The 14,463-nt window shown below is 35.0% G+C and overlaps 2 protein-coding genes across 3 annotated transcripts; both read left to right on the top strand.

Moving 5' to 3' along the window:
- The first annotated feature begins 853 nt into the window (after positions 1 to 853).
- On the top strand, positions 854 to 2,388 carry LOC140883953 (protein JINGUBANG-like). The gene has a single exon (XM_073290581.1). It carries the CDS (start codon positions 980 to 982, stop codon positions 2,303 to 2,305), a length of 1,326 nt encoding a protein of 441 aa, XP_073146682.1. The 5' UTR covers positions 854 to 979; the 3' UTR covers positions 2,306 to 2,388.
- Positions 2,389 to 5,614: 3,226 nt separating this feature from the next.
- Positions 5,615 to 7,966, top strand: LOC140883256 (diphthamide biosynthesis protein 3). 2 transcript variants are annotated; one of them, XR_012150356.1, is made up of 3 exons: positions 5,615 to 5,830; positions 6,874 to 7,346; positions 7,538 to 7,966. XR_012150356.1 is itself a non-coding variant. In XM_073289648.1 (2 exons), the coding sequence occupies exon 2, from the start codon at positions 6,912 to 6,914 to the stop codon at positions 7,152 to 7,154; it is 243 nt and encodes an 80-aa protein (XP_073145749.1). In that variant the 5' UTR covers positions 5,615 to 5,830; positions 6,874 to 6,911; the 3' UTR covers positions 7,155 to 7,430. The 2 variants fall into 2 exon arrangements, 1 of the variants encoding a protein (XP_073145749.1); XM_073289648.1 differs by lacking the exon at positions 7,538 to 7,966 and having other exon boundaries at positions 6,874 to 7,430.
- The last annotated feature ends 6,497 nt before the right edge of the window (positions 7,967 to 14,463 follow it).

Below are 14,463 nucleotides of genomic sequence, written 5' to 3'. Positions count from 1 at the left end.
ATAATCCTCGCTTCTCAACAATTGTACCATATTGTACCTAACTAACTAAAATCAAATAGAAGGCCTAATATCAACATCAATTGTAAGATCACATTTCTATCTGTTTTCACTAAAAATAATTAGTGCAAGGGTTATTTTTTATTTTTATTTTTTTTAGTCGAACATAGATTTTATAATTGAATTTCAAATTCAATACATTGTTTTAATTAAACTTGATACCTTGAATGTCAGCTTCATTTCCCAGATAATATTAGTTAACGAAATTCTAGCATAAGAGTGGTGCTCTCATTCTAGATCCAAATGTTCAATCTTAATTTCATCAAGATGATATAGACCGAGGGCAACACTCAAAGGAATCTACTTTATTTTTTTTTCCCTATATTTTTACATTACTCACATAACCAAATCAATTTTAAATATTCAGACATGACAATATATCAACAGGCTATTTTTACGCCAGCATGAAATCGATATTACCTTATGGCTTTTGACTATGAGTGATGCTACATGTACACAGAGGTTTACACGTTGAGTTACACATTGCACTTAAAATCACCCAATATTTAAGTCTTTGTATATATATAGCATCACCATTTGACTATTTCTATCGTTCTAACATTACAATTGTAAGGTACAAGTATCTATAATCGTGTTACGTTACGTGCTATCCTGATTTAATCCATCACAAACTAACAAGTTGACACTTAAACTATATATTCACATTCCATGTATCAAATTAAAATACTAATAAATAAAATTACCACATCTATATAATATCATCCCCAATAATACGTGTCCCCCTCTAAAAAAGTAGGTTCGTTCAGCAAACAGCTCCCCCTCCTCTTCTCGTTTATATAAACCCTTTCCTCCATTTTCTCCATATTGAAACTCTCCATTCTCCCCAAGCCCACCAAAAAAAACAAAAAAAAAAAAGTTACCAAAACTACTCTATAATATCAATATTTCAACACATGCATTAATGGCGCCGAACGAGGATGATATAATCAATGGAGCCTTGATTTCCCTAGACCAAAACAATCTCCCTCAGACAAAATTCGATAATCTTAATCATCATTTCTTGCTGCGTAATGCGATCACGTGTTGCAACAAACCAAAGAACAGCGAACCAGCTTCTTCTTCTGCGTGTTTCGTAATGTTTCCATGGAGTACTACTCAATCATTCTCTAGCTCCAAATCAAAATGGTCCGAAGAATTTTCCGTGGAAGAATATTGTGAAGATGAACAGAGTAGGAAAAGTCATGTCCCGAAACATGGGCTGATCGGGAACCTTGTTTACGAAGGCCACATATATTCTCTCGCGGCTTCCGGGGATTTTCTTTACACGGGTTCGGAGAAGAAGCATCTTCGGGTGTGGAGGAATTTGAAAGACTATTCGGGGTTGAAGTCCGGGAGTGGATTGGTGAAAGCCATTGTTGTGTTGGGGGATAAGATTTTCACGGGCCATCATGATGGGAAGATCAGGATTTGGAGGTTCTTGGGGGATAAAAGGATGGCTTATGAAAGGATCGGGAACTTGCCCACGACCCGTGATTTGCTTACCAAATCCATCGACCCGAGAAACTATGTTGAGGTTAAGAGAAATCGTACGGGCCCGTGGATCAAGCATCACGATGCTGTTTCTTGCATGAGCGTGGACGTGGATCGGGGGTTGCTTTATTCGGGCTCGTGGGATAAGACTTTGAAAGTATGGAGGATTTCAGATTCTAAGTGCTTGGAATCGATTCAGGCGCACAAAGATGCGGTGAATTCTGTGGTGGCGGCTTTTGATGGGCTGGTTTTCACGGGATCGGCGGACGGGACGGTGAAGTCGTGGAGGAGTGAGACGGCGGCGGCGGGGAGGAATCGCACGAAGCATGTCACGGTGGAGGTTTTGCTTAAGCAACACCACGCGGTGACGTCTCTGGCCGCGAACCAGGAGGCGGCGGCGGTTTACGCGGGATCCTCGGACGGGTTGGTGAACTTCTGGGAGCGTGGCGACACGGAGTACTTGATGGTGTACGGTGGGGTGCTGAGGGGACACAAGCAGGCGGTGCTGTGTCTTGCGGTGGGAGGGAACCTGGTGCTCAGCGGCTCGGCCGACAAGAACATATGCGTGTGGCGGAGGGAGGGCGGCGGGGTTCATTCGTTCGTGGCGGTGCTTTCGGGACATAGCGGGCCGGTGAAATGTTTGGCGGCGGAGGAGGACGGCGACCAGCGGTGGATCGTGTATAGCGGCAGCTTGGATAAGTCTGTTAAGGTTTGGAGAGTGTCGGAGCGCGCTTTGAAGTTACGGGAGTTGCATTAAGCTTTGAACTTTTAATTAATTAGGCTAGAAAAAGAATTTAGTGTATAATATTTTACTTAAAGAAAACAAAGATTTTATGCTAAAGTATGTTTAATCGCACTTATCTATCGAATCTAGGCGTGGGTTTGCATGTAATTAATTGGGCTAATTGCATCCACATCCCCTGTGAAAAGTCAATAATGACATAAAAAACCTGTGTAAAATTAATAGCATGTTAAACCCTATGTTTTAAAAAAATTAGTATAAAAACCCCTACGAGAGGGTATAAATGTGCCCGAGTTTGTATAACATAGGGGTGAAATGTGCTACATTTTAAAAAACTGAGGGATGCATTAGCCTATTAATATTTCTTAAGGGGTTTTATGTCTTTTAGACTTTTCACAGGAGGTGTGGACGCAATTAACCCTAATTAATTGGTAGTTATGCATAATGAATATTGAAAATGCATTTTCAAATTGGAAGAATATAATGTTTTCCATTAATGAAATAATTGAGTATTTTTTATAATTCCCTAGGTATATATTAATATACGCAGCAATGGTTGACAACTACTGAACTATATATGAAGTGCAAATTGCTAAAACATCCTCAATGCAAACATTTTTTGCTCTGCACTTTTTAGCCGCTTTTTTGTACCAAATTTTTTGTTAATTTGTACCACATCTTGTATTGTTTTGTACCACATTTTATGACTAGGGACCCCAAAACAAAACATGTTTGCATATGGAGATTTTTAAACAAATTGCCCATATATTAACAGCACTATTATTTTATTAGAAATAAAATTTTGGATTCCGCCCTCCCGGCCCGATCGATCAATAATTTTCTGTTTATTTTGCATCGATTCATTAATTGCTATGATATTTGAAGAAAATTCAATATATATTATGAGGGCATGGGTCTCCATATTTCCTATCCCCTTTCTAATATTTTATGTAAAAAGGATAAAGAAAATCATTCATTCGTGTCACAAGTCCTGACTTGTGGAATCGAATTTCTGTGTGAGTCATGTTAGATATTAATTAAAATATTATACTCCTTTTTTAGGTTTAAAGAAAAGATTTATAAAAATTTGAATATAGTTGAGCCACAGAAAACTGCAACGGTGGAAATTAATTAATTAAAGTCATCGGCTTTCATGGCTTCAGCCAAGCTGATGGTTGGGCCGTTTTCACGGCTGGCTGGTGCTGAGCCACTTGAGACAAAACGTTCGCTCATTAATTGTTTCATTACTTGCCTTCTTAATCCTCTCACACACACATCAGTCCAATGACTCCAATACTTTATGCATTTCAATTACATTTATTTAAAAATAAAGATGGAAAAATTGTGAAGAGAGCATGATGCATTTATTTGAAAATACAGATGGTTACACGAATATTTCACAAAAAATCTACTATTGATAGTCGAAATATGAAGAGTATGATTTTATATTGTATTTTAAAGCGTGCAGAAAAATATCTTCAATAAATTTTTTTTGTTCATTTACCTAACAAATCTAATATGATCTACAATCGATCTTCATGCAAATCATATTATTATCTATTTCTCTCTCCGTACGTTGAAAATGACCGTTGATATCAGTATTGATACTACATGCACGCATTCATGAAATAATATAGGCGAGGGAGGCTTAATTTTATGAATCCAGGTCTATATTATATTAGAGGGTTATCCAAATCACTACGTATGTATCTATGATGCTCTCCTTCCTATAACTATTATCAAACTAAATTTTATGAGTAACACTCCTGTGCAACGGTCTCATTCGTGAGACGGGTCAACCCTATCCATATTTATAATAATAAGTAATACTTTTGACATAAAATGTAATACTTTTTAATGGATAACCCATATAAGAGACCCGTCACACGAATATGACCCGTGCAACGGTTGCATACAAGTGTTTGCCAAATTTTATATGTGTTTTTTTTTCAATAATCAACCATGTTACATTAATTTTTGTTATGACCATATATAATGAAAGGATTTGACATCTCAATTACAAAAATACCATAAATAATTTTGAGAGTCAGTGTTGTCTTTCAGTGTTATCAACACTTCAAGAAAACACATGCAGCGGAATAATTAAAACTTTTAAAAATAAAATAATCAGATATTTAAGCACAAGTAATGCCTCAGGGCAAAAAAAAATATCACTAGTAAAATAAACCACTTTACACAAAAACAACTAGTGATTACAAAAAAAATATTTTTCTCAACAAATTGAGAAAACCATAAAACAATATCCTAAACACTAGTTAAAACTAGAGCCAAAACCAATAGGATGTTTCCACAATCTGCCGAACGCAACAAATCCAAAACAACCACTTTCAGAACACCCTTCACTCGTGTGCTTTTCAGTGTCTCCAACACTCTTCGGCAACACTGGATCTCGACATAAAGAACTTCAGAATTTCTTCAATGGTCAGTCTTTATTTTCTGCAATTCTCGTTCTCAGTGTCTCCCTCGTTTTGTAGGATAGTCTTAGACCTTTTTGAAATCCTACCTAAAATTCAAACACAAATTTGTTAAGATATGTTATCACCAGATAAGATGTGACTTATCTCTTTAAACAAGAGATAAGTTATTCACTCTTGATCAATCATAATAAGATAAATAGGATAAGATTAATTTAAACTCATGAGATCAATTTAAACACATGTCAAGAAAATTCAAACACAAATTTGTTAAGATATGTTATCACTAGATAAGATGTGACTTATCTCTTTAAACAAGAGATAAGTTATTCACTCTTGATCAATCATAATAAGATAAATAGGATAAGATTAATTTAAACTCATGAGATCAATTTAAACACATGTCAAGACATAAAAAGCAAAATCTAAAAGATAAAGAAATGTGATATATACGTTCTTTCACATAAAATTCCCAATAACTATCTTTCAACGTGTAATGAGTAAAATTTTTAATTAATTTAGTATCCAACAATCCATATTTATTTTTATGTATGAGTTTCATTATTTTTTCTATGAGTTCATATATCCCAAGGCTAGTATTTAATTAACCAATATGGAAAGGAAAAGTAATGCCATAAATAATTAGTCAAATTTAGAAAATCCTTTATTTTTTTATTTCATTTTTTTAAAAATATTTTTACTATTTGCGCAAGTTTAATTTTGTTTTCTTTTTATTTTTATTACATATATAGTTTGGAGCATGGGCCGAGAAGTTTGGATTCTAATCTATTTCCCAAAAAGTCGGCTTTTTTAGATTTTGGCCCAATTGAATATTTCCGGCCCATCAGAACTTATAAATAAGAATGAAAAATGAAGTGGAAGAAGCCCTTGCTTAGATCGTTAGCCGCCTGGAAAATCCCCATCCCCAAACAGATACACCGCCGGCGGCCATCGTAGCATCCGGAGTAAAGCAGAAGCCGAAAACAATCTGCCGAGAAATCTTCAAAAATTCCTTTCGTTTCTGATTTCTCATCCGAACACCTCCGCGTGATATATAAAGATATTTTTTTAGGTCAACTTTGAACGATTCTCGGTCATCGAACAGGTATAATTTCTTGGCTGATTTGTTTTTCAGATTTTTTGCAATTTTGACGTTTTGGGTTGTTTTCTGGTCCAATGTTTTATTTCAGTCTTTAAAGTTGCGAGCTTCTCAGAAAAATAGGAATGCATATAAGACTTTCAGGGTCATAGCATATCTCGTTTACAAGTTGGGAAAGGGCCGTAATGGCCCGAACCAGGGATCTATGCAGCAGTCCAAAGCTGCTGCAGATTTCAGCCTTTAAACAGTTGTGCTTCGGGGTCTGTTGAAGGGCCGAAATTAGGTCCTTTGGGACATATATTTTTCCTTTTAACATCAAAGTGTAGTATGATAAACAACCTTTTTGTCAAAGCTTGCCTGAAATAAATATTATTATAAAAATGGTGTTTTATGCAATCCTTTGATGTGTATTTTTGGCTTTATAAATTATTTGGAATCATCTTACAAAATTTTCAGTTGAAATTCAGAGTTAAGGACACTAGGTGACTTAATATTTGTGGCCGACTCAAAGGATTGCATGAGTTAGCTTGTAATTTATTTGGTTTGCATGATGTTTATATCACATTTCTTTTATTTGCATGAATATCATGGTATTCAAGCATTGCACATAGAGCTTTGTCGCATGTTAGATGAATTCTGCAAGTATGAGATCAATATGATTGTAGGATGTCTGAGCTTGGTCCTTTGCATTGTCCCTGTGCAAATTTTGATCAGGACTTACTTTCGAAGCCATCAGTTTGTCCCTTGTTTTAGTGTCATGACATTTGTGTTGGGTTCTAAACCATTAGTACGACCATTCGAATTCGATATACATCATACGTGTTTCTTTACCTATCTCAGACTCCGTTAGTATGCGTTTTTTGATAAATTAATATTTTTTCTTGGGCTATGGTTACTGTTATTATTAAAATGTTTTATTGAATTTTAGAAGAGAAGTTGCATAGAAATGCTCTAACTTGCAAACTCGACCATTTAACGGATATAAATATAAATAAATTTTGCTTTCAAATTCTTCAACCCTTCATATTGACCGTATTACATTTGAGTAGGCAAGAGAGGAGAAGAAACACTAAACGCAGACGAAACAATGTCGTACGATGATGTTGAGATTGAGGACATGGAGTGGAACGAAGATTTGCAGGCTTACACATACCCTTGCCCATGTGGAGACCTCTTCCAGATGACCAAAGAGGATCTCAAGATTGGTGAAGAAATCGCACGGTGTCCTAGCTGCTCATTGTACATCACCGTTATCTATAACATGGAAGATTTCCAAGACTCCAGAAAAAAATTCAGTCCAGCGAAGCCGCAGCCGGTCGCTGTGGCTTGAGAATAACCACTTTTTTTATGTACAATTTTCTTGTTTTATAGTCGCGATTCACGTGTGGCTTTATGTGGGGTTTGGTTTTGTAGGTATTTTTGTAGGTTTTATTGTTTCGGGTTGTGGTTGATTGGCTTCCAAGGCTTGCTCGATCACGTTTCCAGTCATGAAAAGAGAGGGTTAGAATTGAGGCATATCCTAGTGAGTGGTAGTTTTTCTGTAGTTGTTTTCAACTGAATTTACTTTGAATACGGGCATATATGTAAGCTTTATCATAATTATATAGGCACGTTTGTCTTTTTTTTGTTCGGAATCCTTTTAGTGTGTCTGTCTTTTCAAATTTTAGTAAGCAGCTGCACGACTTACTAACTCACGGCAAAACACTTGTGCAGTCTCTTCATAAACTGAAGTTGGTTTGCCATGGAGGTCGAGTCGACTTCTCGATCAAGTCCTCTCAGTGGTCTTTCATGAAACACCTCTACCCGAACTCTAACCAGCCCCTGATTTCTGCCACCCTCATCCTTTGCCCTTTCCCCGACTGGGTCATCAGTTTCATTGACGATATTCATTACACTGTCATCTCCACCATGCCAATGCCTTGCCACCTCAGTTTCTTCCAGCCACAGCTCCCCGACCATGCCTTGTAACTCATGAAAAAGCTCATCTGTTCCCAAACTGCGACAGTGCAGGATATTTTTCACTTGTTGGACTGATCTAGTTGTATTGAGAGTAGTGGTAGGAGAGGTGTACCTGAAGGAAATAGTATATATATATTGGATCCTTCATCCAAACTCTGGACCTTGTGCAATTAAATGTTTATATTCGTGTTTTTATGTTAGAATTAACTAAAGAAAAAAATTAGCTCCATTTACCTTGACCACCCCACCCTCTTCGATCGATCTCATAAAATTTCAAATTTATTTATATGATCATGAGGTGCATGTATTTTAAGTTAATATCAGTACATGGTATATATATAGGTCTTATTAATTAGTACGTAGTTGATAAATTTTAGATTCATATGATAGAAAATGCATCACAATAAGTCACACTGAGTTGAAAGCATAATTTTAAAATTCATGCAAAGACTAATGACAAACATATCAATCCTAATATATCCTTGATATATTAGTCATTGTGCTAGCTATTTACATTAATATATCCTAAAAATTATTAATTTAATATATACATCATGCATACATATATATATATATATATATATATATATATATATATATATATATTATATTAATGTATAGTGAAGCCTTGGAATGCTTAGTAAAATAAGCTGGCCGAGTGCTTAATAAGTAGTCATGATCCTATTAAGCTAGCTCCCTAACTAAGCGCACACATGTGTGCGTATATATATATATATATATATATATATATATATATATATAATTAAGATAACTAAACGCTGATTTTTTATTTTATTTTATTTTATTTTTTTGTTGAGATTGTGTATGTATGTGTACGTGTCTATTCAAATTATAATATTGAAGTTTCACTTGATGATTTCAAAGTATTTTTTTTTAGATTTGTCATATCCTTGCATGTAGTTAAATAAGCGTACGTAAAAGATGGTTGATTCGATCGAGATTAGAATGTATGAATGTTGATTTTACTAATTATTTATTTATTAGGGTTTGGGACATTGCAACCAAAAATATTGTGTTTTAGCGGCTGACGTGTTTGAACAATATTACAACTAGCTAATTCAAAGAAAAGTGCATGTATCGTTGCTTTAATATTTCCTTCCCAAAATAAAAGTGAAGAATGCGATTCTTTACTATCTAGCTATGTATAAGCTATTATTTTGCTAAATATCCTAAAAATATATATATTTTTATTTATTACCATATGGCACGTACGCTAGCTAGATAGAAGTGTACGTATTAATGTATGGTCCAATTATATATGCATGTCTAGGTGGATTTTAATTTAAGCAACTAATTATATTCAAGATGGGCGATGTAACTTTTAATTATATATAGATTATGGTTGATTAATATATATGTTTATTAATGGGCGATGTAACTTTTAATTATATACTCAATTCACTAACAATAAAAATAAATTGCACACCCATGCATTTCCCGTCAACGTGTGACTGTGTGAGTAGAAGGAGAACCATGGCCTCTATATGTAAAATGGGGATTAATTAGGGATATATATATAGTATATATACTTGTCTGTACGTTATAAACCTTTACTAATTATTAAAGCTAATGAAATGACGAAATTAAATGTCATCTGAGTCTGATATTGCTGTGAAATTGCATATATAAACAGAACAAAACTCATATTGGTGCATGACAATGGAGTATGGGCCGCGTTGCCTTGATATATATATATTAATTAAGATATATAAAAGACCTACAAAATTATATACATTTGATCAATTTTCAAATTAAACAAGAATCATGTGCATGCGGGATCGAGTGCCTCAAATTAATTTAATTTAATAATAATAAAAAAAAATAGAGAGTACGCGGTCCCCTAGCCCTTAGTCTGAATTTGTACATATATTCCTGCGCTTGTCCATTCACAAATATTCACTTGTCGGTGCAAATACACCACCTTTATTATGTATTCTATAAAGAAATTGGAACAGAAATAGCTAGAAGTGGAAATAAAAAAAAACATCACTCAACTCTCTCTTAGCATGCATTTTGGTGTAATTAAATAAATTTTAAAATTAGATAACATAAGCTAAGCGGGAGAGGGGAATATATATGTCTTTCTAACTAGCTACCCTTAGTAATATTCAGCATTTTTTTATATACATCACTTTATATAAATATAATAATTAAGTTCAAATAAAAATGAAGGGTCAACCGTCGATCCCCCGTCATTGTCCAGTTCTTTTATAATTATATATTTGATGTTTTTGTTAAGTATTTTGGGTCTTTCATGATAGGCCTGATGAATGCCATGATTGGATTCGAACAACTAGCTAGCTAGAATATATATATATATATATATATATATATATATATATATAAATTGTTGTAAGTTGTTGTTGTTATTGTTATTACTCAATAAATTCTCAATTACCATGTGAATAAATTAATTAAAGTGCACTCGCAATCGTAATTGGGGACCGGTCCATGTTTACTTCCATTCTTTCTATTTTATATGGCTACTTATTTGTATATGTTCAAAATACTTATAATTATTAAGTGTAGAAATTTATATGATGATTTTAAATATCAAAGTTTATTGTAATTTATTATTATTTAAAATCAATGTTATTTTAGAAAAAAAGAGTAGGTACGTACGTATATGATCTAGATATTGATATAATAAAATGTATTTATTTTTTTATCGATCGATCGATCATAATTATTGCCCTATTGGTGGTAATGGTGCTAAAAAAATCACATTAACAAAATATATTGAATGGGGTTGCCTTGATATAAATCGAGATATATGTATATATATATCTATATAAATATAAAAGACCTAAAAAAATTAAATACATTCGATCAATAATTTTTAAGTCAATTAATAACCATGCATGAATTTTGGTGCAATTTTGTAAGTACAAAATTTTTAAAATTAGATAACTTAGGTAGACGGGAGGGGACAATATTAATGTCTTTCGGGTCTAATGCTTCATCTATTTTTATACATAAGGCCATCGATACAAAAATTATTTTACAAAAATAAATAAAATTGGAGGGTCACCCGACTTCCTTTAACTATATATGTCGACATTGTCCACATCTTAAATATAATAAATGGTTATTAGTGTCTAGCTATTAATTATAATATAATATAATATAATATAATATAATATATACAAAAATTAAGTTTAAAAAAATGTATATATATGTGTGTGTGGTTAAAAAATTGATTGATTCCCCTTTAAAAAAAAAATAAAAAGATTTGATTGATTCACCATGCAGGAGTCACCTTACTTTTATTGTATCTACTACTAATTCTATGCGCGCGCACACAAAAATGACGTAGCTAAAGGAATTAATTCTTCAAGTGCAAGTCTCATTAATGCAACTAATGTATGGAAATCTAGCCTGATACAAATTAAATATGTTCTTGTTGGTTCGAAAGTAGGGTAGTGTGCTCGCATATTTCAAGCTCACTATCTTTTTAAATGTTTTTTTTGGGTTTTTTTATTGTCTTGGAATTAAGTTAACGGACTGTTAAAAATAAAATGGATCAAATTAAAATGGGAGAACACTCAAAATAATAAAAATTAGACCAATTAACCAACTAATATTTAATATAAAAACTGAAAATAATATAAAATAGGGACTAAAAAATAAATTAATCATTTCAAAGGAATAAAAAATAATTTTGGAGGATGATATTTTCGTAAATATGTCATCCTCCAAATCCTTCCTCTATTTGAACAGTGATCCTCCAAATATGGAGGATCACTGTAGCATCCTCCAAAATGGAGTATGCAAATAGAGGATGGTTGGAAGCCATTTTGGAGAAATCCTCCAAAATGGAGGATGGTTGGAGATGCTCTTGTTGGGGATATCAACGAATAACATAAACTTGAGAGGTAACATCGCAACGAAATATTACAAGTAAATAATCAACAACTCGAACAAGATGGACACCGATATTTATAGTGGTTCACCCAATTGGGCTACGTCCACTCAACACTCAAAGAGATCACTTCTTTATTGATGACAAAGAAGACAAGAGAATTGAGATTACAAACTCACTTTCTCACAACTAATCCTATTCCTTCCAAGGATAAACACTCTTTAAGAAATATCACACCAAATCCTCTAAAACACTTCTATACTTTTAGTTTATAGAAGAGAGGATTTTGTGTTTTGGTGTGTTTGAGAAATGAAGAATGGATGAGTATTTATAGGTGAAGTTTGGGGTAGAAAACAAAAAACAAATACATCATTGCTTACATAATAAACTCAATAATTATTTGAACAACTCAACCATGCATGTGTTGCTCACTTGTCAAGCATGTGTCATAATGTGCTTGATGCTTAACATTGTCTCGGTGCTTGCTTAAGACTTATAGACTCTTTTTCAATCTGCAGACAAGATCCTCTTTCCCCTCCTCTGCAAAACCCTTTGGTTGCTCCATGTAGATCTCTTCCTCCAAATCCCCATGAAGGAATGTGGTCTTGACATCCATTTGTTCCACCTCCAAATTATGCTCAGCTGCTAACCCTAGCACAATCCGGATGGAAGTCATTTTCACCACAGGTGAAAATATTTCGTCAAAGTCGACCCCATGTTTATGCCCGAAACCTTTGACGACAATCCTCGCTTTGAATCTTGGTTGACTACTGTGTTCTTCGTGCTTCAACTTGAACACCCACTTATTTTTCAAAGCTTTCTTGCCTTTCGGCAAAATCACCAGCTCAAACGTATCATTTTCATGCAAAGATTGCATTTCATCTTTCATGGCTTCCATCCAATTATCCTTGTGTTCACTGGTAATAACTTCTTGGAAGCTCTCTGGTTCTCCCCCGTCACTTAGCAGAATATATTCATTTGGGAAATATCTGGTTGAGGATCGCACGACTCATCCAGAACGTGTGGTCATGAAACCACGAGAACTCTCTGCTGGTGGATCAATGTGAGCACGATCATCATCATTTGATGATCTAACCTCAGGTTGAATTTCCTCCTGTTCATTCTGCACATCATCTTCAACTCGTTGTGGATTGACTGTTGAAGGCCACCATTCAAGATCTGAGTGCACCAAATCTAAGATTTTATCCGCTCTGCTAGGAGGTGAACTCTTGAATGATATCCTGTTCTATTTTCCGGTTAAGCAGTTAATGCATTGTTTCATATGAACATGATTTATACCGGGTAAAACTTGATTTCTCACAAGGCGTGTAAGATTCTTTTCACTTATGTGGCCAAGACGTCGGTGCCACAATTCTGTTGAGTTTTCTTATGTTGTGTAGTACATGCTCTCAGAATGTTTCTCTTGTACTACGTATAGCTTCGACATCTTTAATCCTTTTGCTACAACAAGTGATCCTTTTGAAATCTTGCATACCCCGTTTCGGAAGGTGGTGCAGAAACCTTCCTCATCGAGTCTTTCGACTGATATCAGACTCAGGCGCTTATCTGGCACATATCTGACGTCTTTCAGAATCAGTGTAGAACCATCCATGGTAGTCAAGTTCACATCTCCTTTTCCAACGACTTTAGATATGTCGTTGTTCCCCATCCTGAACACACCATAATCCCCTTGTGTGTAAGATGCAAAGTATTTCCTTCGAGATGTGACGTGGACGGTTGCTCCACTGTCGATTATTCAGGTGGTCTCTTGAGTTGCCAGATTTACCGACTACTGTTTCGCCTCATGAACGACATTGAATTCATAAATGGTGTTTGTTTGTTCATCACTGGATTCATGTTTCTTTTTGTCCTTCGATTGTGGACAATATTTCTTAATATGCCCCTTTTCTCCACAGCGATGACACTTTATGTGGGCGTATCTCCCCGAGGATTTACTCCTCCTTGGCTTCTGATGTGTGCTTCCTTTGAACTTGCTTCTCCCCCTTGAATCCGCAGCCAGAACATCTGACTGTGAGTTAGAAGCTCCCTGGGATCTCCGCCTCATTTCTTCATTCAAAATGCCACTCTTGATGAAGTCCATGCTCTCAACTCCACCTGGGGCTGTGTTCGTGAGTGATATCTTCAATGTCTCCCACGACTCTGGTAATGAAGCTAGCACAAGCAGGGCAATCACCTCGTCATCAAGTTTTATGCCCATACTTGATAACTGCTGCACGAACCCTTGAATTTCGTTCAGATGATCTGCAACTAGAGTTCCTTCTTTGTATCAAACCTGAACTACCTTTGTCAGGTAGAACAATTTATTGTTGCCGCTTTTGGAGGCATATAATGTCTCCAACTTTATCCAAAGTGTACGAGCATGAGTCTCATTACAAATATGATTGTACACGTTATCATCGACAAATTGTCTGATATAACCGCAGACTTGTTCGTGCTCAAAGGTCCAGTCGGCATCTGATTTATCATCTGGTTTAGACTCGCTGAACACCGGTAGATGCATCTTGGTGACAAACAGAAGATCTTTCATTTTAATCTTCCAAAGTTGATAGTTGGAGCCATTAAGATTAATCATCTTACTTGTACGTACCTCCATCTTTTATGACTGCTACCAACGAATTAATTCGTTAAGCACGAACACAAAAGAGTTACTTCCCTAATACTGTATAGAAAGCCTTTTCTGATGTGGAAGTTCATACTAAGCTGCAACCACAGAGCATACGAGAACTTCCTATAGTATTTGAGAACCTCGCTTTCGTAATACTATCTTGAAAGTCTT

Source organism: Henckelia pumila, chromosome 2 (assembly GCF_033568475.1).
Source record: "Henckelia pumila isolate YLH828 chromosome 2, ASM3356847v2, whole genome shotgun sequence".
Classification (NCBI taxonomy): Eukaryota; Viridiplantae; Streptophyta; class Magnoliopsida; order Lamiales; family Gesneriaceae; genus Henckelia; species Henckelia pumila.
Note: the sequence above shows the minus strand (reverse complement) of the source record. Positions and strands in the feature narration are given on the sequence as shown.